This window comes from Pocillopora damicornis, chromosome 4 (genome assembly GCF_964200805.1).
Source record: "Pocillopora damicornis chromosome 4, jaPocDami1.2, whole genome shotgun sequence".
NCBI classification, from domain to species: Eukaryota; Metazoa; Cnidaria; class Anthozoa; order Scleractinia; family Pocilloporidae; genus Pocillopora; species Pocillopora damicornis.
In genome coordinates this window covers 24,355,680-24,380,179 of record NC_142673.1, presented here as the reverse complement: position 1 = coordinate 24,380,179, position 24,500 = coordinate 24,355,680, and the positions used below count along the sequence as shown (strand labels likewise).

At 39.6% G+C, this 24,500-nt stretch overlaps 1 protein-coding gene across 1 annotated transcript; it reads right to left on the bottom strand.

The window, feature by feature from the left end:
• Positions 1-4,111: 4,111 nt before the first annotated feature.
• On the bottom strand, positions 4,112-22,023 carry LOC149047341 (uncharacterized). Its single transcript, XM_089205687.1, has 11 exons — positions 21,812-22,023; positions 20,749-21,142; positions 19,740-20,158; positions 19,636-19,638; positions 19,461-19,504; positions 18,902-18,984; positions 18,083-18,526; positions 17,591-17,790; positions 6,771-6,815; positions 5,618-5,749; positions 4,112-4,700 (listed from the first exon to the last, which is right to left on the bottom strand). Exons 1-11 carry the CDS (start codon positions 21,870-21,872, stop codon positions 4,234-4,236), a joined length of 2,292 nt encoding a protein of 763 aa, XP_089061813.1. The 5' UTR covers positions 21,873-22,023; the 3' UTR covers positions 4,112-4,233.
• Between the last annotated feature and the right edge of the window lie 2,477 nt (positions 22,024-24,500).

The following is a 24,500-nucleotide window of genomic DNA, read 5'->3' as shown; positions in this document are numbered from 1 at the left end:
TAACTTTTACGGAATGTTCAGTCAAAATCTGCCGAATGTTGCTGCTTTCACCGCCATATTCAAAGTGAAGCTACCACAATGCAACGCAATCGGAGTGCGCACACCGCCTGGGTTGTCCTATCCCCGGACAAGGATCTCGATGTCTATGGCACTGCTAGTAATCCTATTTTCTCTGAATTTGGCGCCGACCATGAAGCTACGGTCAGGAGGTCTAATTTCGGTACAAGTTTGTTCAGCAACCATGGGAAAGAAATCGAGATCAGAGCGAATGATGCTAAGAAAAGCAATGGAAGTATGGCAGTAAATAAGATCTCTTTGGAAGATAACAGTGCGGTCAAAATGAAACATGATGGCAAGGAGACTGGTACAAACCAGGGGCATGAAAACAAAGGCCAAACCGTTCTTGTTTTAGAAGACGGCGAAGAGATTAACAAGGCGTCTGAGCTATGAATTACACTGGTTTAAAAATGCTGCGAAATAAGTAGCAATGCCCATAATTTAAATTTCACAAAATTGAACAAACTCCTAACATGGTTTCCATCCAAAAATATGGACTTTTTAATAACAAACAAAACCATAAAATAATTTAGCTAAACCTCGCCCTTTTGTTATTGTGTGTCGCAATTAGAGCTAACTAGATCTTTTAGAGAAATATAATTAAAAATGTGAAACTAGAGTAAGAATCGTAAAACCGCTGTGTTCTCGTACAATAATGAATTGAAGGTCGCCTTGGATTTTCTTTTGGTGCGAACCTCCACATTCATTGCTTACTGTACTTATATCGTTACAGTTTCTCACAATTATGATATGTAGGAATGAAAACGTACACGGATTTCGTAACTCAAATTTTTGTATTGTCAATAAATCAAAAGAATATGGGAAATCTGTAGTCTCTGCATTTTTCCGAAAAGTTATTTAAAGTAATGATAATGCTCTCATACCTAAAATATCGGAATGATAGTGGAATCATAGATGCTTGAGTGACTCCTCAGAAGAAAAGTTTTCGAACAAATTTCAAACTCTTCCTTAAATGTTTTCTACCAAGGTCTGTTTCGAAAAATACAACGAAAAAGATAGGTCACCGTTCTTGTTTGAGAGACATGATAAGCCAAACCTACCCCACTTATGCCTGTTCTAGCACTAATCACGCGCGACATTTCATCTGTTGACGATACATTTTGCAGTGGTTAGCAGCAGGCGTTTTTAAAGTAACACTTAGAAAACTTGGTTGATAAAAAGTCTCGAGCGTATGGAACAATTTTATGTATAATTTGTGGAAAATCACGCCATTTTTAAACAAAATCGACTCGAAACGTTCTCCGGGTCGTTCCTTTCATGGTCATAATTTGCATCTTCGCGTAACAGGCTTCGTGCAGGCTTCTAGCTTTCTTTTTTTCCCTTCGATGATTTTTTTAATGATTTCTCCAATTTAAAGGGGATGATTTGTACGCCAAATTTATGCAATAAAAAAATGTGGGCCACCGCGCTCGTTCAAATGCTAAAGATCATCCTACCTCTTGACCTGGTCAATTTATTGAAAAACAATTGCGCACACGCTTATTCGCCCGACTGAGTGATTTTTATGCGCAGTACAGTATACGCAGTGCAATATTGAGGAATAACCTTCAGTGCACGTATATACATAAACCCACAACTTGTACCAAAGGCCCAAACTGTTAAGATCGATGTTGAATTCAACGAAATTTCAGACTAATCTAACCAATCATATTTTTCATTGTAAGTCTGATGAAGCGTAAATCACTTCTGAGGAATGAAAAGTTTACAAATAGTGCACTTAAAAGCTTTCAATATGCTTTGCTTTTAAATGGTTTCAGACGTTTGTAGTTATCGACATAGTTTCTGGTCTAAAAACAGAAAAAAAAAGAAAAAAAAAACTGGAGTCTATCCCTGTAGAATAGGATGCAGGGCCCTCGTATGAGACAAAGCCTTTCTTTTTTATTTGTACATGACAACATTCCATATATTTTTTAGACCGACTGATGCGGCCTTGTGGCACTGGTTTAAGTTCACCTGAAGGTTGTTTCTTGAGGAGAACAGCTCAGTCCCGGCACTCCGTAATCGCCAGCATCAGCAGATACGAAAGTTTGAAGCTCAGGGTTTTAAATTGATAGGACACCTTCGGAGGCCCGTTCTTGCTTCAGATAGTTAAATAGAGCGTTTTGTCGGACGTGTATGTTTTATGATTCAAGTGGCATACTTGGTGAGTATGTCCTCGTTTACTTTCCTCTTTTGTTCCATTTTTTTTCGAAACTCGTAGTATGGCTACACTTTCTACCCGGTAACTTCATGAGGTTCTAGAAAGTTGACTTTCGCCTGAACTTTGGAACGTTCTTTGTGTGACCCACATATAAACCTCCTTACAAACTCAAGCCTCGAAACTGAGACCAGACAGTGCGCTAGGTTCAGGGTTATCCCTTATTGTACGAGGCGATCCAGAAAAGCGCGTAACCTCTCGTTTTGTACTACTTTTGTATGGCCCACCACAAGGATGTCATCGAAGAGGAATTTCACATCATGCGGGCAGGCCCCTTTCGATAACCGCTTGAACATAAATCTACAAAAGGGGATGATAAATGTAGTCAGCCTCCGGGTGTCTGGATCTAGGAGTACTTAATTGATAGAACCCAGAGTATGCAGACTTCAAGTACACTGCGCTTATCTCTGTAATTCCAGCGTGCTTTCCATGGTTGACATTTGGTCCAGCTCTCTTTCAGTAATAGCTTGGTTCAACTTTCCCAAATTTACACACACTCTAATGTCTTCGTTTGGTTTAGGAACAACAAAAATTGGTGAACCAATCGGTTAGTTCCTCCGAACATGCTCTTTGGCAACAAGGAGTGCCAAACAAGTGATCTCCTTCTCTAGCACCCCGAGAAAAGGCTGATGAACTCGTCGAGACGATGTGAGGCAAAAACCCTTTAAGCTCTTATGGTGTATATTCCAGGAAATTCATGGATGAGGCCCAAACTTTGAATACCATGGAGTAGTTCAGGGGTCCCTCTGACAACATACAGTTTTCTTTTGAGGTGGGTGTGCCTATGACTTGAGGTATTATCAACACAGCCAACCATGTCAAGTTATGTGTCTTCAGCGCCAAGAAGTTCTGTATCAGGAACTGATAGCTTGCCATGGGAGGGGCTTGTAGCCTTCCTCAGGCATGACTGATACCTGGACCCTAGTGCTTATGCACTTGAGAGTTCATCCTTTCCAGAGGGTAACCACGAGAAAAAATAGGACGGTGAAGGTGACTGCTGGGTCAGTACTTGGGACTTGTCAGTGGCACTGAAATTAGTTAGAGATAATCGTAGCTGAACCACTCCATGCTTGTGTTGACATATAAGGTTAACTATTGAAATTATATTCAGAAATTAGTGACGTTTACATTGATAAGACACGCGATAGCAAGTTTCGCTGCCGGACGAGAGTCACGTTGTGTTTAATGCGAAACAAATGTTGTGTAACTGTTTACTTGCACATGTCGTGCATTTGCTTATCGTTCTGCATACGTCCTTTTGCTCGCGGAAAATCCGTTCTCTTTCAGTGAGCCTTAGTCACCTTTAAGATTTATGTATTGAGAAACAGCGACGAGAATGGTTATTTTAAAAAACAAATTAACTTCGACAACAAGAAACTACATTAGGAAACCACAATGCTCTCCACCCTAAGCTAACGTAACTTAGGTGAAATTCACGTATCACGACCAACGCCCCAATTTTCCCCTTCTGTCCCATTAATTTCTCTTGGTGCAACTTTGATGGAATGCAGGCAAAAGGCTTGCTCCACGGAAAGCTTTTTCGCTCTCAGGACCCTTTAATCGCTTGATACGCAAACGATTTGCAAATATTTGCGAACAAACTTTAAAGCTGAAGAGCTTGAGAAGGCAAATATTATATATGCTAGAGGCAAAATGAGTAATTTCGAATTTCGTGTCGTGAAACCAAAAGAAATTTAATCACAGAGGGATATCAGAAGGGGGGAAACGACTCTAGGGGGGAGCAACGGAAACTAACAAAGAGCTCAATCACAGTAATCAAGTCGGTTTTAGTTCTAAAGGACTAGATTAAAAATAACATAACCAGACATTGACAAATAAAAACAAAAAGGATTTTAATATCTATTTTAACGTAATGTAAAACACTATTAAATGAATATAGCTTTTTCTTAGAGAAAAACAAAAACCCCTGAGCAAAAATAATAAAAATTGTCAATACCTCAAGTATTTGAAATCTCTTTTTTCAACAAGTCTTCAAGAATGGTTGCAACATCATCTCTAGGCATATCTCTAAGAAACTCTATGAGCTTCTCTACAGTTGCCTCACCCTTAACAGACCACACGTCAAGAAGTTCCTGGGTAGGATTTGGTAACCGTTCTAAATTTTTTATGAAATCTTGACCAAATCCCATTTTCTCTCCAAGTAAGCGATAATCATTAAAATAATATTTTTTTTCTACATTAAGTTTAAGACAGATTATACTCTTCACTTGTAATGGAATGTCTGCGGCTTTAAAAGATCGCCCAGTGGCAGTCACTTTAGCCTGATCTGCATTTGAATCATTATCGTTGGCACTTTTTAGGTCTGCTGCGGCATTATCCATCTGATTCATTCCACTGCCCTCTTTGTTGATCTTCTTGTCAGCCTCAACGCCTGGCCTCTCATCCTCCACTATGTTACATTCATCTATAAACAGGAAAGGAACAAAGAATAGGTTGCCCTCTTTGTTGTTAATGGGGAAAAATACATTAGTAACCACCACTAATGAACACAACCTTTTTTTTAGGCTTGCTTAGGAGGAATATATAAACTTTAATTTAATTTATACAGGCTAACACGAATACACACACAGACAACACCCACAAATTGTGATAACAACGAGTTAAACCTACATAGCTGGGGATATATTATTTAAACAATCAAACAATGGCCATTGAAAAGTGATTAGTATTAATTATAAGATTTGCACTTCGCGGAAAAAAAGCACAATTGACATCGTAATTTACAGACTCAACACCTTACATTAAAAGGTTTAGTTTCCTTGCATCGCCGCTCGAAGACCATGTCTCATGTTACTAGCAGCAGAGGTAAGGAGGACATTACATTGAGCGGCATACCTTGGGCAATACAGGAAACAATGTTTCACTGATTCAAATAAGCGACGCACAACTATAATTTTGAAGCCTTTTTCCCCAAGACTAGAAAACCCAAGTCAAAGGTTGTTGTGATCAAAAGATACACGCCTTGAAAAATAACAATAGTGTAACCTACTGTAAGTATTTCTCCTGACCAAGTACAATTCTCCTATTTGATGTTGAAAACTAGATATGATATATAAATGTATTCAACTTAACCATTTAGGATAGTGCTGCATAGGCCATATTGCTCTTGCAGCATTAGGAGAGGTAAACTTCAATTAATCATTCCCCCCTTTCTCCAAAGTTGACGTGATGTGTTTTGACACTTTCAGTAGGGAGGTATCCAAAGTTTTATGATATAAAGTCACGTAAAGAGCAGGTGTTGTTAGACGGAAATTCATTGGTTGACAACTTTCAGCTAATACATCATTAGATGGTGGTGGGTGTATTTTTCAAACATTTTACCTGGTTCACTTTCACTGAATGAAGAATTGCTGCCATTTAGAGGCATATCATCTTCTGATCCTCTTGCGCTTGTGCTTGTGCTGGGGAGACCATCCTGGACAGATCTCCCAGTCATGTGGGTTTGACCACAAGCTGTCAAAACAATCATGTAAGAAAATTTTTTTTTTCTACATCTAAAAAAATCCTCCTCATATCCTTTTCTATTTGCGGGGGTCAAAAAAGTAAGCAAGGAATTGTTTAATGTGGAAACAAAAACAAGCATCAAGACATCATCAGTGAGGAAGTTAAATTTTTTTTCTGGCTGCTGGGTTGATCAGTTCAAAGTTTAAGCTTATGGTGACAACACTGGGCCCAGCCGGAAAACACGGGCTTTTTACTAGAAAACAGGGAAATCATGATATCCCATATACGGAAAGAAAGGGGAAGGAGTAGAAAAAGACTTGTCTCATAAATGAAACTGAGTATTAAATTTCAGAGTTACTTTTCATCAATTTGAGATCATTTATGTCTAAGTTTCTAACAAATATTTGTTTTGATATTGAAATCTCTTAATTTGAATGTTACATTAACAGACTCAGGGTTTTTCTGCATACTACTTCTTTTATATTTCATAAATGAGTCCAGTCTTTTATTGGGTTTAAAATCACCAACCAATGGTGAGTGACTTTGGACCTGACTGCAATTTTATTGGAGGTCTTTCCATTCCTAGAAAATTGTGTCAAAACAGAACTCAAAACATTGATGATTTTGGAAATTAGCCTACAAAAAAAAAATAATTCCAAATTGTAATGGACTGATATATTATAGTAGGCCTGAAATTGAAACAAGTGAGATGGACTGTAAAGCTCCAGCCAGATTTTCTTTTTCTTCTTTTTTTCACTTCTTTTTTTTCACTGTACCTGCGTAAAAAACAATTTCCCTACAGTCACAGAGGTTGTTGATCTTTTCAGTTTCTTAGCCCACTGAAGATAGCCATGGTCTAGCTAAATGCCTGGGATCAAAAGTCATGATTACAGTCACTATACTGACAGACTAAAAACGTTTTCTTTCCCTAGGATAAAATAACACTTTAACTAGGCCACAGTTTTCCTTCAAATAATATGCAACTTCCCTGATCTGAGACTGCATTAATTATTTCACTAACACTCTTTACCTGGGTAGTGGGGCAAATCAGTCTCGTCAGGTCCAGTTGTATTACCTTGATACAAACAAATTAATTTCATGAGTACACATGACCCAATACCCACATTAATGGTTTAATGTTCAGAAAAGTAAAAAATGAAAGCATACATTCCTAGAAGAAGACAGAACACCGATTGATGCTATAACATTACCTTGAGACTTTGGGAGAGGGCCCACTGAATTGGATAATATGTCATTAAATAAAACGTTTTTATGCATATACCCTTTTGTCTATACAATGTCAACATTTCCTGAAAACTAGCCACATGACGACTTCAACACGGACAAAGTGTGTAATTCTGCGAACCCCACTTGAGTGGGGTTCGTGCATATGTATGAGCATTGTTACCAAGTAACGCGTGACGTATTTTACGTCACGTTCCACTGTAGTAAAACCTGTTTGGATGCGGTCGGAGAAACTAGGATAGATCGAGAAATTCGAAGTGAACTACGTCCGGTGTTTTGGCTGCAATTTGGTAAGCTTTATTTGCTAAGTGGATAAAGATAAAGCAGATGTAGTGTAGAAAATGGTTTTGATCTTTGAAATTCGTAAAGATTTCGTCTATGAAAGATTATGCAAATTCATGCCTAAAATTGAAGCGAACCTTAATATGAGCTTTTTGTTTACATAGGTTTGGGGGATATTTAAAAGTATAAGTCGGTCTTCTTAAAGCGAAGACATTGTTCACTGAAGGGGAAGGTTTCTTCGCTTTCTTTACCGATCAGGCAATGTTTGATCCCTGATCTCTCGTGGATCACAGACGCAGCGATTCCACTCCGTGTTCCAGCCGTCAAAGGAAACGATCACGTAATCATCGTCTACTTCTTCAACAGTGCACGTACACCAAACTCCTTCTTCATCGCCTTCCTCAGCTTTGAAGCCTACAGTTTGTGGAAGCGCCATCACGTTTTTTAGTTCACCGCGCGTTTAGCTCATGCGGTCAAAACAAGCTTGCGATCGCTAAAGCCGGTCAACTTGTTTTGATGAATCTGCAATCGGTAGCCAGGATACTAGGTGGTGTCCAGTGTCCCTAGGTAATTCTAGCGCCCCATTACGCATGTGTCGATTAACACCGGAATTCTTAATGAATTACACACTTTGTCCTTGTTGAAGTCGCCATAAAAACCTCTCATCATCCTCAGTGAGTAATCTCAAGCCCAGAGCCATTTGGATCTTAGCTGGAAGAATTGTAGCCAAGTTAAGCCTTAATCCTCTAAGATATTTGCGAAGGGAAATGCAATTTCAGAGGCAAGTTAAGTTATGTTGCCAATTGGAACATACAAGTCAAAAATTAAAAATCGCCTTCTTGATCTTCTCTAAATTCATAATACCTGAGCAGAGGAGCATTTTGTTGCGCATTTCCTGTATATTTTAGTTTGATGCGAGAAACTGCTGACATAAGCCTGCGTCGGTAATCGCGAAAGAAAAGAAGGAAAATACGTCGGAAAACAACGATGGATGGAGTATTTGAGACAACTTTTCTCTTCATTTTTCCCGCTGTAACTTAGATGGAAGCGGCAAAGTCTTAAAATTGTTGTGTGGTCTGTGGAAGGAAGTTAATTTCAAAAAGCAAAAGATTGTACAAATGAGTACGAGTCTTGTCTTGTGATTACTTGGGCGATCGATTTAGACGATGTTGTTTGAGAAGGATGCAAGAGGCCTGTCGAAGAGCACAAACGAATTGGATAGTATACTTTTATCGTGTCATTGCTATCTCAAGCTATCGTTGATCATTTGAAGTACTCACTTTCCTGTAAGCGTCTTTTAGAGCTTCAACTGTACTGCTGGTGTAAAGTTTACAGAAGTTTATGTTTTGTTTCAAGAAGTTTTTTTTTTTATATATGTGAATCACAACCGGCGGGGCCGATTACCAACAAAAAGGGTCAATGTCGAGTAAAGAAAAGTAAGACAACGTCATTACCAGAGATACGGTCGTTACATCAAAGAGCTTGTTAGAAAAGGAGGAATAATTATGGATTTTATCGGAGTGAGGAAAAGTCTTTTCAATCATTAGTCTCGGAAAAATCATCAGATATGATCAATGATGTGGGGAAATTGTGAATTAAAACAAGTATTAGTTTGAGCTTCCACTTGTAATATGAATAGTTAAATAAATCAATTATTTCCCAAAAAAAATTACATTTAAATGTTAAAATTATATTTAAATTATATTCTTAGGTCTTTTGTAACTGATTCTAGCATTAAAATCCTTTTTTACTTATATGTATTTTAAATATTGTAGTTAGACATTGTAACCGAAAAGCCTAAGTTGGGAGTTACAATGGACTTATCTATGTATGTCTTCATTTTATCATTTCAACTGCACAACAAAACTGTATGCAATCTTATTCTACAACCCCTTAAATTACAAGAGTTATGTGATAACTCTATAGGCTGAAAATACTCTTATTACATGCTAAACAACAAAGAACCAGTAGGGCTGATATTTAACAGTAAGGATAAAAAACAAAATATCTCCAAAGCCTTTTTCCCTGGGAACAAGACTACATGAGGTTAGATTAAACTAATGTGGAGAGGTTCGTAGATCTCTTCAGGAAAACATATGATTTATATCTATCAGATTTTAGAGAAATGAGACTTACCTCAAAGGGGGACTTTGACATTGCATAAACTGTAGTAATGGAAATCAGCTTGGATGCCCATCTGAGGAAATTTATAGTTTTCTAGCCAGGGGTTTGGCTGTGCCAATTTTATGGCAGACAAATCATATCTCAGACACTTAAGCAATTTTACAGCTCCCACCAGAAGCTCAAACACTGTTAGGGAACATGACAATATTTCACCTGATCACTCCTTATATTCTTTTTCAATGAAATTTGGACAAAACTTTCAAAAAATTTATTGATAATTTTACAGTTTCAAAAAAAGTATAAAAGTTGCATATAGCATAAGCTAGTCGAGGCAAGTTGTCTGGAGAGAACAAAAGATTAATAATTTATACCAGTGGTAAGTTTCTGGTACTTATGACAGTTTCTTGAATACCAGCATGCCACAGTAAATGTCACACCAATCCATTCTGTTAATGGTACCAACCATATGTAGTGGGGTCACTTCACATCTTCCTAAACAGCAGATAACATAAAGGTTAATTCCTATCATCAGTCTCAAATAAGAAATAAAAATTGAAGGATCAAGACATTTCTAACAAAGTTAAATGCAAGTCAAACTGGTTCGAAGATATTTTAACCTGATATTCGTTTTCAAATACGACAGAAATACTGTAATTAACATTCTAAAGAAACAAGGAGTTCCAGCCCCATTAGTAATTATCGATTTGTTGTATCACTCGTCTCATATTTTAAGAACCAGAGAAAGTTTGATAATTTTGCTTTGTGAGTTTCATAGTACACTTCGACTCAAAATTCACTTCGAATGGCAGAAGTATTGTACTGAAAAAAACAAGACAGAATGAAGCTGACGCCATTCGTTTCGAATAACACATGAACATCAAGAAAACGGCACCAGTTTAAACTCATGAGACAAAACCCGCGCATTTTTTGTGATAAATAAACTGGTTAGACGGAATAAATAAATAAATAAACAATGAACTAAAAGTGGTGAGGGATTTGAGGGCCGTGTGATGAATCAGTTTTCCCTAAGTTTATCCTCTAGTTAGCACTTCAAGCCCAAAAAGGCAATTAAAAAAATTCTCACCAAAACACAGCAAGAAAATAAGAAAAATTCGGAAATGACTGAGGCAAGATTATAACCGTTGTTAAGACACATGCCTACATACCATGTGCAACAAACTTGGAGAGCAAAAAGGCCAAAAACAGTTGTGAGCAATGACTTGGAAAATCCACCACAACCTCCCAAAAACGAATCCGCCAAGGTTGTAGTAAGGGCAACTCAATCCTGAAGCTGGAACATTTTTTAAATCCTTGTGCTCTAACTTACTACAAAGAGAAAGAAAAGACGCGCCTGTTTGAAGTGATTGGAAGCTTGGGGGCCACCTCGAACTTTAAGCAATTTTAATTTCAAAGTTCAAGGAAAATAAGATCAAATTCTAAACTACCTTCTATTTTCGTAACGAATATCTCACGATCGTTTCCACATAAAACTTCGTGATTCAGAGAAGTAAAACATCAACATCTTAAGACTAACCTTGAAGATTTTTAGTCTCATATGCACATCTTGATCGTCAGTAAATCAAATCTCAAACTTCAAGTTTTCGGCCTTTTTTTGCGTTTTGTTCGCACTTTGATCCTTAACATATCCTCATCCGAAGAGCCAGCAAATTCCACGAGTATCCACAGAGTTAGATATGGTGGTAAAATATGGTGGTAAACTTGTCATAATCTTCATCCCTCTCCAAAAAATTAGACGAAAAGGTGTCGATCGCCGGTTAAAAACCCACGGAAGCGCGCTGAAAATACTGAAATGGCGCCGAAAGCGACGAACAAATTTTATTGGCACATGTGCAGACGCAATACCCCTCTGCTCTCCCTATGCTCTGCTTTTAGGCACAACATTGGATTTTGCTATGTAATTGGCGCCAAATTACTGCAAGCTAAGAAAACTCAGGTGTCAAATTTAAATAATTTCCCTGGTATAACATTAATTTCGCAATTGATACTTATCTATTCTCAGACGAGAATCACGGTGAAAAATGGAAATACAAGATATTTGGAGCATTGAATAACTACTACAACTTCTACATCACAATGGAAATAAAGACGTTTCGAATACACCCCCATTATATAGTGTGGTATTTCATTTGGCAGCGCAGGCAGTTTTCTTAAGAACCATTTCTTGAAAAGTTAGAAGTTAGTTATACATCTTTCGAGTTTACATCGACCTTGAATTGAACTGGTTTATTAATGTTAAGTAGTGAAATCACGTTGTTTCCTAGAGGAATTGTGTTAAGTGTCAGGCGCTCGCGCGGAAAGGACTGGACATCCTGGTAGATGTCATATGACGTAAAACAAAAACCATGTGCTAGAGAGAAATGAGCTATAAAAAAAGTTGTGAGGATAATCTTATGTTCAGTTGGTAACGAATACACGTGGAAAACCTAAAACCGTGTGGGTATTCTGTGTAACATTTCTAGGGGCCTGTCCGAGAGGATTTTTCGACGGAACTGTGTGGATTTGCCTGTATTGATGCTTGTTTGACCACTTCGTGCGAGGACTTTATGTGGACCGCCGCTATCGCATGTTCAAGCACATGGCGGATTGCGCTGGAAGACTTTTAGCGGGAAGAATGTGACGGATTGAGGTGTGAGAGGGCGTTTGTTACGGGCGGCTGGTGAAAAAGGTAGTGGAACGTAGTTGTGAGGCTAGTGAAAGGTAGGAACGCTGTTTTATTTAGTGGATTTTGTGGCTTTCTGATCGTGTTGTTTACAAGTAAGCTTGAGCTATAAACAAAATGGCGGAGGAAAAACCCTCAAGTTGCAGATGAAGATCTCATAGAAGCCATGAGCCTAGCTATATCTGCAGAGACAGAAAGAGGTAATAAGTTTAATATTGCAAGCAAGGTGCTGCTAAGGTGTACACAGTGGAGAGTTCAGCTGATACAAGTACAAAGAAGGAGCAGCACAAGGATCAGCATATTCTAGCAACCCTGAAAGCCGTGCAAGCAAATCTGGCTTCAGTGCGGTCGGAAGTTTAGAAACTCCGTGAAACAGCAATTAGCCAGAAAGTAGACTCCATAAGGTCTTCTCGTCCTGGAAATGGAATGACAATGTGAGCAAGGTCACCTGAATGCCAAGAGCGTAGGAGAAAGAGGGAAGGCGACTGCTGCCCACATTGCTATCTCTGTGGTGGCCCAAACCACATTGCACGCAAGTATAGAAGTCATCTGGGAAACGCACTCTGGCGACCCTGCGGGACAGGGAGTAGCCTCGCCAGAGGAAGAGAAGTCCCACCAGTGTAGTGGTTGCTTGAAATTTGATTGCCATACACAGTTATTGCAGTGTTCGGCGTGCCAGTCTGTGCGGTAATGTTCCGTGGGTTACCAGAAGGCTCATCGACCAAAACACAAGGTGTTGTGCAAGGCAATCAAAGAACTCTCTGAGAAAAGAGCTCGTAAAGGAAAGGGGTTAGGAGATACCCAAGATGAGAATGTTATGCTTGCCATATCACCCCAAGGCAACAAAAGCGTGTAGCAAAGCTGGTGGGAAGGAAGTGCCCGGTGCAGTGCTATCTAGATGACAAGCCTTTAGAAGTTTTATGGAGCCCAGGTCTCCATTGTGTCCGAAGGTTTTCTGAAGAGCAAGCTATTATCTGTCCAAATACAAGATGTTGAACAGTTAAATGGTTCCAATGGTTCTCTTAGTTTGCAAGCAGCAAATGGAACTGATATCCCATAATGTGGGTGGGCAGAGATTGGTGTGAGATTATCAAATGAGAATGAGGCAGAGGTAAGAGTTCCATTCTTAGTAACGAAGGAGGAAATTGAACAGCCCATCATTGGTTGTAATGTCATAGAGCTAATGGTCAAGAACACTGAAGGCGAGGTGGATGGGGAAAAATTACCAGCAAGGACGATGAAAAGCTTCCACCAAAGTAGAGATAGTGACATACAAGCCTTGATAAGCATCATACGTGCTACTAATTCTGATGAGCTTTGCTTTGTTAAATCCACTAAGAAGGCACATACTATCCCTGCTGGACAAACTATTCGTTTACCTTGTCGTGCCAACACTGGACCAATTCACCGCAAGACACCGGTAATATTTGAACAAGATGAGTTGGCTACCTGGCCTTCAGGATTAGAAGTACATGAATCCCTTACAACTATAAAGGAAGGTGATATTACCATATTATCCATCAACGTGACCAATAACACCAATCACGACATCGCTCTACCCAGAAGAGTGGTCCTGGGCCGCCTTCGGTTAGTTCGCTCGGTGACTCCTGTCGAAGTGAGATTCAAGAATATAGAGACGCAGACTCCAGACAAGGAGCTGCCCTGCGAAGAACATAAACTAACTGAAAAAAAATTGAGAGTAACTTGTCTTAGTTACCAGAAGTTGATTTGAGTAGACTGACAGCAGAACAAAAGTAGCAAGCAAAGCAGTTGTTGTTGGAAAAAGCAGATGCATTTGCGATGAGTGACAATGATGTTGGCTGCATCTCAGAGTTAGAAATGGATATTTAAGATGACTAGTGACCAGCCAGTTCAGAAGAATTACCTTTCCCTACCCCGTCCGTTTTATCCAGAAGTTAAGGCTATATCGAGGACCTGCTTAACCGAGGTTTTCTTCAGGAAGTCTACATCCCCATTCTCAAGTAGTGTTGTATGTGTCCGCAAGAGAGATGGTGGAATGAGACTATGTATAGATTACCGAGAATTAAATAAGAAAACTGTACCAGACCGTCACCCAATTCCTCGTATCCAGGAAGCTTTGGACAGTCTGGGGGGCAAGTCGTGGTTTAGTGTCCTGGACCAAGGTAGGGATTCATGGGAAAGTACTGTCAACCATTGACAGCCCTTGTCACACCGTGGGGGTTGTAGGAATGGGTTCAGATACCCTTCAGACTGATGAATGCGCCAGCAAATTTTCAGAGATTTATGGAGAATTGCCTCAGGGGGCTCCGCGACGAGATATGTATTCCTTACTTGGATGATGTAATAGTATTCTCAGTAACATATTCTTAACACATTGAACACCTTCGTAAAGTTCTCTGTCACTTGAAGAGTTATGGTGTAAAGTTAAAACCTAGAAAGTGTGCATTTTTCAAACGTGAAGTGCCTTTTCTTGGAAGAGTTATCTCTCAGGATGGGTACCAAATAGATCCCAAAGCCACATGTGCACTGATTGCAATGAAGAACTTGAGACCACGAACAGTTGGAGAAGTGAGAAGACTCATGGGTCTTCTTGGTGTGTACCGTCGTAATATCAAAAATTTTGCACAAACAGCAAAACACATTTATGATCTTCTCAGCCTTGACCTGCAAAAGAAGAAGAATGTCACCTCCACTAAACATAGTTCAAGGGGAAACAGTGGGCAAGTATCATCTTCATCACCAGTGGAGTGGGAGACCCACCACCAGTCAGCATTAGAGGTCTTGATAGATCACATAACGTCACCCCCTGTGCTGGCGTACCCAGATTACGATGCACCATTTATAGTACATACTGATGCGCCACAGGATGGCCTAGGTGCGGTTTTGTGCCGATAAAAGAATGGCTCTACACGAGTAATCGCCTATGCATCAAGAACTCTGACTCCATTAGAACGCAACTATCATATGCATTCAGGCAAGCTGGAATTCCTAGCTTTGAAATGGGCAGTGACAGAACAGTCCAGGGATTACCTCTACTACGCCCCTAAATTTGTGGTATACACAGACAACAATCCCTTAACTTATGTGTTAAAGTCTGCCAAACTAAATGTCACAGGATTGAGGTGGGTTGAAGAGCTCGCGGACTTCAACTTTGAAATACGGTACAGACCAGGCAAGTTGAACACTGATGCTGACAGTCTTTCCAGGATACCTGCTGACTTCAAGAACTACATGGATAGTTGTACTGAGAGGGTAGTTCCTGAAAGCTTGCAGGCCTCAATCTGTGGAATTCAGACATTATCAAGTGGGGACTCAATTTGGTTGATGGTCCTGACTGATGACGACGGGGAGCTCCATCAGGTAGACATTCCATCACAAGCAAGCTGCGATCAAGTAAAAGTGGTGGATATAGTGAGAGCACAGAAAGAAGAACCTCACACTGGGCGCGTCCTGAAAGTCATCAAAGCAAACCAGAAGCCGACAGTTGGGCAGAAACAAAAAGAATCGCCGTTGGTTCGCAAGCTCCTGAATGAGTGGCACAAACTCCATGTAGACAAGAAGAGTGGCATCCTGCATCGTAATCAGAAGATGGTTCTACCACAGAAATTCCGACGCATTGTATACCGTGAACTCCATGAAGAAATAGGTCATCCTGGTGTCGAGAGGGTGCTTGCGTTGGCTCTTGAGAGATTTTATTAGCCTTACATGAGGAGGGATATAGACAACTTTATCCATCATACATGCCGCTGTCTGAAACAAAGACGCCCAAATCTACCAACAAGAGAGCCATTACAGCCAATTGTCACAACAGCTCCTCTTCAAATGCTCTCCATTGACTTTGTACGCCTAGAGCAGAGTTTAGGGGGCCACAAGTACATTCTGGTTGTGGTAGATCACTTTACTAAGTATGTTCAAGCATACCCAACGAAGAACAAAACCGCCGTTACTGCTGCAGACAGGATCTTCAATGACTTTATCCCGCGTTTCGGATTTCCAGAGAAACTCCATCATGACATGGGAGGGGAGTTTGAAAATCGTTTGTTCGAGCGGTTAGAGGAATTTTCTGGAGTTATGTAGGCTTGTCATCTAGATAGCACTGCACTGAGCACTTCTTTCCCACCAGCTTGGCTACACGCTTTTGTTGCCTTGGGGTGATATGGCAAGCATAACATTCTCATCTTGGGTATCTCCTAACCCCTTTCCTTTACGACCGGGAAATGATGGCAATGATCAATCCCAGATACAGGTACAGTCTGCAAGCAAAGAAGCAGTGGGAGCAGAACCAAACCCCCCAAATGTCAATTCTGATGAGGTGTCAGGCCAAATTGAGGCAAGTGCTATCATCACTGATTCTCCTGATGAAGTACCAACGACTGAAAACCCTCAAGCCATTGGTGGAGAAACAAGCATGGAGGAGGATGCTAGTAACCAAGGTCGCCCTCAGCGGGCAAGACAAAGACTAACAGACTAAGGACTAACATCTGACAGTCTTGGGAACCCAACTTACGTACGAGAGATTAATGCAGGACCACCTACCGAGATAAACCAGGTTGGAATACCATCGCCAGTACCCTATATACCTGCGCCACCAGTAAACCAGTACAGTATGCTGCCACCACCAATGACCGGTTTCACTCCACCTGCGGTACCCATGATGTTCTGGAGGGCAAATACGATGATGCCGTATGGGATGCCCTATCCAGCAGTGCTTCAGTTACCACAATGGGAAATGCCACATCAGCCATTCCAGTACAGACAGACAATAACCCGTGTACTACATTCTTGTTGCTCAGAGAACTTAGAAACAAAAATGTAGTTTTCTTTTGTGTATTCAAACATTCGTTTCATGAATGCTGAGAGAACTATCCAGAGATGGTCTTTGTGATACAGAATCGTGAACAGTCGTATGGTCAAATGAACTGTGATAGTTAGTGGTCTGTAAGGAGCTGGGCCTGATCACCCCACTCTAAGATTTATGTGTTGAACAATCCTAATACACAAGCCACTGTTGTAGAGGAATATTTTGTATCGCATGCTTAATGTCACGAATGACGTTTCTTTTTCAAGTTAGGGGGAAGTGTTGAGTAGTGAAATAACGTTGTTTCCGAGAGGAATTTATATTAAGTGTCAGGCGTTCGTGCGGAAAGGACTGGAAATCCTGGTAGATGTCATATGACGTAAGAAAAAATCATGTGCAGGAGAGAACCGAGCAATAAAAAAGTTGTGAGAATAATCTTATGTTCAGTTGGTAACGAATACACGTGGAAAACTTAAAATCGTGTGGGTATTGTGTAACTTAACACCAGATGCGCCACAACCTTCATCGGCTTCTTAAGCTCCACGTTTTGTGTTAGGGCAGGGTAACTGCGTGGACGTATGCTTTTCTTTCCGAACAGAATTCCGATTGGCTCCACCATGCTGCAGTCCTCCTGTCCCCTTATTTGAGAGGCTCTCTTGCATTGCAAAGTTATTTACAGAATTCCTATTATTTGACAAACCTAGACAGTAGTTGTTGTCAAGTTTCTTTCCTGTTTTACCTGTATTTTGGTCATCTTTGCTAAAATTTTTGCCATGGATTCTGTTGTTTCCAGAATAGCTTTGATCCTGCACTTTACTATCGCTATTGACAGCTACATCTTGGCTACAGTGTAGCTCTTGGCCTGGGTCCCTATCGCCGCATTCCACATTACTCATCACCTGGACTTGTTCATCACCTACATTTGCGCCATTACTCCGCCTAGAAGTAAACAGAGCTAAATATGAGTCAGGTAATTAAATAAAATATACTACTGACTCAATTCAAGACAAAAATGAATTTAAACAGCCGTTGAAATTGAACTGCTGAGGCACCGATCATTATAAGGATATCTTTTATAAGTAAGTGAAGTCCACTAACGTAGACAAAAGCTATATTTATCTGTAATCAATTCCTAAGGAAGTGAATTTCAAATTTGACTGAGTAGTATGAACAGATGAATGAGAAATGACTGAATAATTCAAATAAAAAGGCATTTAAAATAATTTCATACCTTTTGCACCAGATAAATACGCAAGCGATAATGATAACGATAACTATTCCACTTGTGACTGTTCCGGCTGTTATTGAATCAATGGTTCCCTTTTTCGACGACACTCCTTTCGTAACCTCCTCTCCATTGATATCCTTGAGGAGTTCCGTATAATTACAAAATTTTTCGAATGATGGAGGGTTACAATTTACATATATAACCTTGTAACCACCTAAATGTTTGCTGATATAGTAGACACTCTTTTGCACGATATAATCCAAAGTGCTGTTTTTAATTACCATACGGGATGAATTGGATTGGGTTCGAAGAATGAGTGAAAAAACCACTTCAGTATGATTCAGAACTGAAGACTCTCCGGCTTGCTTTAGGACTCTGATCTGAACTGAACTGGTGTTGGAATCATTTGGAAAGATGCTGCATAACTGCTTTGCAATGGTTGTGTTTCTGTCGAGAAGGAAAGGAAATCACAATGTTTTACATACCTTATGCTAAAGCGTGATCATGTGGTGGTTGCACATTGCTTTATATTCAAGTTCCACATTCAGGTGTACTGAGTCAGAGCAGTCAAGCACACTTGGTCACAGTGTTGGGTTACCTCTGCCCCCTTGTCAAGTGAGGCAGTCACTTTAATTCGTCCATACGGGAAATAGCTTTAATGCTTCCTTTTTTCTAATTATCAATGGTGTTTTCGCTCTGATGGGCATGCCTTCCCGTGTTGGGTTTCCATAAATATTACTATATAGCAAGAAAATTTCAAACTATAACGGTAATATACCAAAACGGAAATCATTTCATTTCCACAAACAGTGTTTGCAATACCTTGATTTGTAACTGCATGTATCCTCAAAGCAGTAGTCTTTTATCCCTTTCACGACTGCTTGTTTAAATTTCTCTTCCTCCCACTGATGAACATATTTTAATACATTCTTATAAGTTATTAAAATAGACAAAAAGGAGTAGGTTCTTCAACCTACTTATCTTATAGTAATATCGATACTTCGACCTTTATTCAGTAAACCCCTTGACTGCCCAACCTTAAGGGACTCTGCTTAGGAGTTATGTGCCCAACAGACCGTGCCTGGAGTATTTAGGCTACAACTGCTTAGAAAAGCTGGGAATGACCTCTCATGTGATGAAGTTTGGATCACCCTTCAGCAGCAAAACAAATTCCAGATAGTTCAAGGAACAGATTTAGCTGCAATGGCCAGTGTTACTTGTAACAGTATCATAGAAGTCCAAAAGAGCAGACAATTGTGTCCGAGCGAAAGCAAAAGACACCAGCCATTAATTTTTCGCCAGGAGCGGGAGATAGAGGTGAGGGTCAGGGGATATTTTTTTTTGTTACGATGAAATATACTTCAAAAGAAAATTAGAATACCTCTTCCATTTTCATTTCCAATGTAATACTGACAGCCACCAGATCTATTTAAAAAGAGATTTGATTTGGCTAATTACAACTGGTGAACCGATATCTTTGTGGGTAATGCAATGATAATTGATGGTTCAAAAATGTTTGTTTCGTTCTTTTATTTTCAGAGAAAATAGTGGAGTACCGACTTTGAGTGCCTCTTGGCTACTAAAGTTTATAGTTTAAAGTTTCATACAGGGTTAAATTAAAAAATCGGAGTAGGAAGAACAACAAACAATTTCTACTTACTTAGACGTTGTCTTGATCCATCTAATACAGTAATTCCATATATTTCAGGGAAAGACAGGTCGAGATTTCCAAGATATTCTAGGCTTGTTTTGTCCACCAGCCGAATTTTTTTTGCTCTGTTATCAGACAAGTAGACAGTTCCGTTGTGAAGTGCTATAGCGACCGGAAGACTGTTAGTTATCTTTTTTGATAGTTTTCGATTGTGTCCGTCCAGATTAGCTCTGCCGACCACACCGGTGCCCAGACCAGCGTCGACCCAATAAATTGCGCTCTTTGAATCAGCGTAGTCTACTATTACGCCATTTACCCACTGCAAGGGGAAACTGGAACTCGTTTCCACAATGGTGACCCTTTCCTTCCCGTCTAAGGTGGCTCTCTCAATTTTAGGACTTGAACCCCAATCTGTCCAGAAAATGTACCTGTAGGATTTGATTCGTCAATTCTGTGTTATTCCTCTTGTCAACAATTAATTTCAAGGTGTTAATATTGTACTAAAATCCCTGATTATTTAACGAGGAGCAGTACAGTTAGCAAATAGTTGTTAAAGCGATTGGCTGACCTATCCTGCTGAGAGGCAGTTACGGCTCCATATCAGTAGTGCTCTCTTTTTGTGATAAAGAAATAACCAAAATTTGAAGGACATGCTACGAAAAATGTGTCACGTTGGTAGTCGAATGATCCGTTTTTATTTTCCTCATTTGTTTCCGAAGAGGCGACTTGTGCAGCAACTCTCTTACGTCATTAGTGCAAATTGTACAAAACATGTAACAAAGAAACGTGATTCACCACCATTGGAAAAAGTGCACTTTAGTAGATTTTATATCTGCAATACCATACCCTGAAGTGTTAAGAACACCGTCTTAGGTAAGTAGATAAACAAAAAGAGAAATAACAAAGAAGAAGAATTAAAAAAAGGTCTATCTAAAATTGAACACTAGCTATATCGAACTTCTCAGTTCGTGAGTTGTGGTTTCAACACTTAAAGTACATATGACTTCTCCTTACTCACCCATTGATCGAATCAACAGCTATACCTCGAGGTTCGTCAATGTCTCGGTCAAACAGTATTTTTCTGTCACTTCCATCAACCTTCGCCATTTCTATTCGGTTGTTTGTTGTGTCCGTCCAAAATATGTCTTTGCTAATCCATTCTATGGCTATTCCTTCCACTCTACCGACGCCTTTCGTCACATTTTCTTTTATGTTCGTCTGAAGATCCATTCTTTTTATGGTACCACCCCTAAAGTCACTCCAATAGATGTAATTGTCCTCCACGTCCACTGCAATGGCAAAGACCCGTCCAATATCTTGCACTACAACACTAGAAGCGGTTTTCCCAGCGGACAGGTTGATACTATTTATGGTATTCCCAACGCTATAGTACAAGCATGGCTCTTCACACGCTGTGAGGAGAGGAGAATAGCTAATTCAAAAATTCCACAAGATAACCGGTGAATGGGAAGCAGTACTGACAGTAGAGAAAAACAAATGAAATTCTAATCCGCCAGATCAAATCGAACAGTTCTGCATGCGGGAATAAAACTTCCTCACAAAAAGTCGCTAAACCAAATGAAATTGTTGTCGATATGAAAATCTCTTGCGTAAGGTGTATACAAAGAGCTTATCTACTCTCAAGAAAGAGTAGTTATCGATTTCCACGTTTAATTAAACTACTGAGTATTTCATGCAAATATAATACGACTTCTTGCGATTTATAATAACCGAGATACAACGAGCGGCCTGATCGGTCAAGAACGCTATCGTTTATTGGACCGATAAACCTATATAGAAGTGCAACAGATTTAACGAGAGTTCTCTCAACATCCCGCCCAGGTTTTCAGTAAACCAATAGAAGGGGCGTTGTATTGCTTCATTTTCAAGCACTTCATTTATGATAGTTAACGATTACTACGCTAAGCCTTCTTATTGTGCAGGTGTGCTCTTAAAAATTCCTTTCCTCCATAAAGGTTTGTAAATAACACAGTGAATCAGTGCAGTTACCAAAAGACACTTTGCGACGAGAATTGACTAAATCGGTTGACAATTCAGGTTAAAACGATGAAGTTACTTACCATGGATGATTTTGCAATGACGCCATAATAGGAGAATTAAAAATAACTTCAATCCCTTCATCCTGAATGCTAGGGTTAATTCCTGCTTCTGTAAAGTGAAATATAATTTGCTAGATTAGCTAGATTGGCAAAGTCAAAAGAAAAAGAAAAGAAGACCATGGCTGCTTCAAAAAATGTAGACTACGGTGCTGTGTTCTTTTGACTTATCATGAATTCCTATTCGCGTAAAGTTAGTCTCCTTTACGGCCATAATTTGGTCACGTCATGTGACGCGTTGCGTGACTAACGCAGGGTGAGTGCATTTAAATTAAAAAGAAAAACAATGAAGAAGACAGGCGAATATGTATGTTATCTCTTGATACTAGTTAAACGTAGCGGGAATGGACTGATTTGATTTGAAATGGTGAAAATTTCTGGCTTCCCGGCATTTAGTCCATTCGAGAGCGTGCCCGACAAAACTTCAATCCCTCCATCCTGAATGCCAGGGTTAATTCCTGCTTCTCTAAAGTGAAATATAATTTGCTAGATTAGAAACGTTAGACTGGCAACGTCAAAAGAAAAGGAAAAGGAGAACGCCACTGTTTCAGAGAATGTAGACTGCGGTGCTAATCTGTTTTGACTTGTCATGAATTCCTAATAACGTAAAGTTAGTCTCCTTTGCGGCCATAATTTGGTCACATCACGTGACGCGTTGCGTGACTGACGCGGGGTTTACTTGCTCATTAATTTGTTTTCACTCTTATAGAGCGGAGTGAAGATGTTATCAGCAAACACGGATCATTCAAACAATGAAGAAAACAGACGAATATGTATGTTATCTCTTGATGCTCGTTAAGTGTAGCGAGAATGGTCTGATCTGGTTTGAAATAGTGAAAATTTCTGATTTCCCTGCAGTTAGTCCCTTCGAGACCGTGCCCGGCGATCGGATCAGCAGCATAGTCAACCCAACGATATTAGAGTATGCACAAGCTTTGAGAGTTTCTCCACTGAAAAACCAAATTAATTTTTTGAATCGCTTGACGTTTTTTAACAAACATATCTGATACTTTTAAGAAGTTTGAAAGGAACTTTCGGTGGAAATTCTTTAAAAACTGCTGACTGCTGGGCATTTAATTACGATGAAACACGTAAATATATCGCATTCAAGAAGATAGGATCCTCAGGGGCATATTTTCGCCAAACCTAAGGATCCTGTCACGAAAGAACAACGAACCGACGCCATTTATTCTATTCCTTGCAACGACTGTGACAACGGATACATCGGACAGACTAAAACGTCAGTTTGTACACGTTTGAAAGAGCATCAAAAAGCGGTTTTCTTATGCAAAAAGGAAAATTCAGCTTTATCAGAGCACACATGCCTAACTAACCATACAATTGGGTGGGATAATTCTAAATTTATCACCACTAATCGGCGTTACCACCAACTTCTTTGTCTGAAGGCTTGGCAAATTAACTCCGGCCACGCTCCTTTAAAATCGTGACGATGGCGGCTATTTACACCTCGTCAGAAAAAAGGCAGCTAATTAGCGATCATATAAAAGGACCTCTTGTTACAGCGTTTAGATCACCCCTGATGAAAACACTAGACAGGAGTGTCGAAACGTTAGGTCGGTAAAATTTCCGCACAGCCCCATACTATTGTAAAACAAATATGTTTTCCCAATGGAAATGTATTGTTCTTTTCATTGTTTTCTAGATCCAAGAACTGAATGCATAATGTAGTATGGGGCTGTGCGGAAATTTTACCCGTTGGGTCTATGAATTGTAACTTATTCGGTTACATTCATTAAATCAGTAAACCAGAGTAGCATCAAACCATGTCTGATTGTCCACCTGGTTGCCGTATGAACTTAAATATATTTAGAGCCTAATCAAGATAACGCTACTAGTTAAGTCTATTCTTCTTCCTATAAATAGCGCTACGTTTCGGTTGTCTGAGTATGAAACAATAATTGAGAACACGGATTGACAGGCCTGCGTGAAGTTATGCATTCTCTCTTTCTCTTTTCTAACTTATTTGCATTTTTTCTGTGCGACTTTTTTTAATGGGCGCGATTCCGTAATGAAACCGTACCCGACGCTGAATAGATTCTTCAGAAAATGACTCACTGTAGCGGTAACATGGAGATAACAATTTAAAGTTTTAGCTGGGCTATCTATACTAATAACTCGAATCAAGGTCGAAAAAAGAAGTGGCTATTCCTCGAAAAGGAAATTATTATTCTCAGAATTTGTAATCATATTTATTTCCGCATAAGGGTTGCTATGTCTTTCTGCTATTCCTCACTGCTTTATTTTCTTCTGAGCTAAAATTGGCGAGAAGAGGAACAAATGAGCCATGGATAATAGAGCTTTGCCCACATTTTACCGTAAGATAAGATATTTCACGTCAGGAGACCAATAGTTAGGAAATCAGTGAGGCGAACAGAAGACGAATCTCATCTCAAATGATTAAATTTAATATATATCTTGGTCACACATATTTCTATTGAGACGTACACCTAAGCTGAAAATTTTGTTTTATTGTTTCTGTAGATAATGGCGGCAAATAGCTAGATGTATGAAAATTCGGTTACGAAATAAAGGAGCGAGCGGTTTACGATAAGATTGTGGTTGTTTACATTCTTTTCTACAGTGTGTTATCAGATTCCACTTACCTCATAGAATACACATATATAGGCACTCG

Coding starts and splice junctions, on each gene's coding strand:
- LOC149047341 (XM_089205687.1), bottom strand. CDS start 21,872: ATGAAGGGATTGAAGTTATTTTTAATTCTCCTATTATGGCGTCATTGC. Junction 18,985..19,460: donor TGGAAATGAAAATGGAAGAG/GTATTCTAATTT, acceptor TATGTTCATCAG/TGGGAGGAAGAGAAATTTAA. Junction 4,701..5,617: donor ATTCAGTGAAAGTGAACCAG/GTAAAATGTTTG, acceptor TCCTGTTTATAG/ATGAATGTAACATAGTGGAG.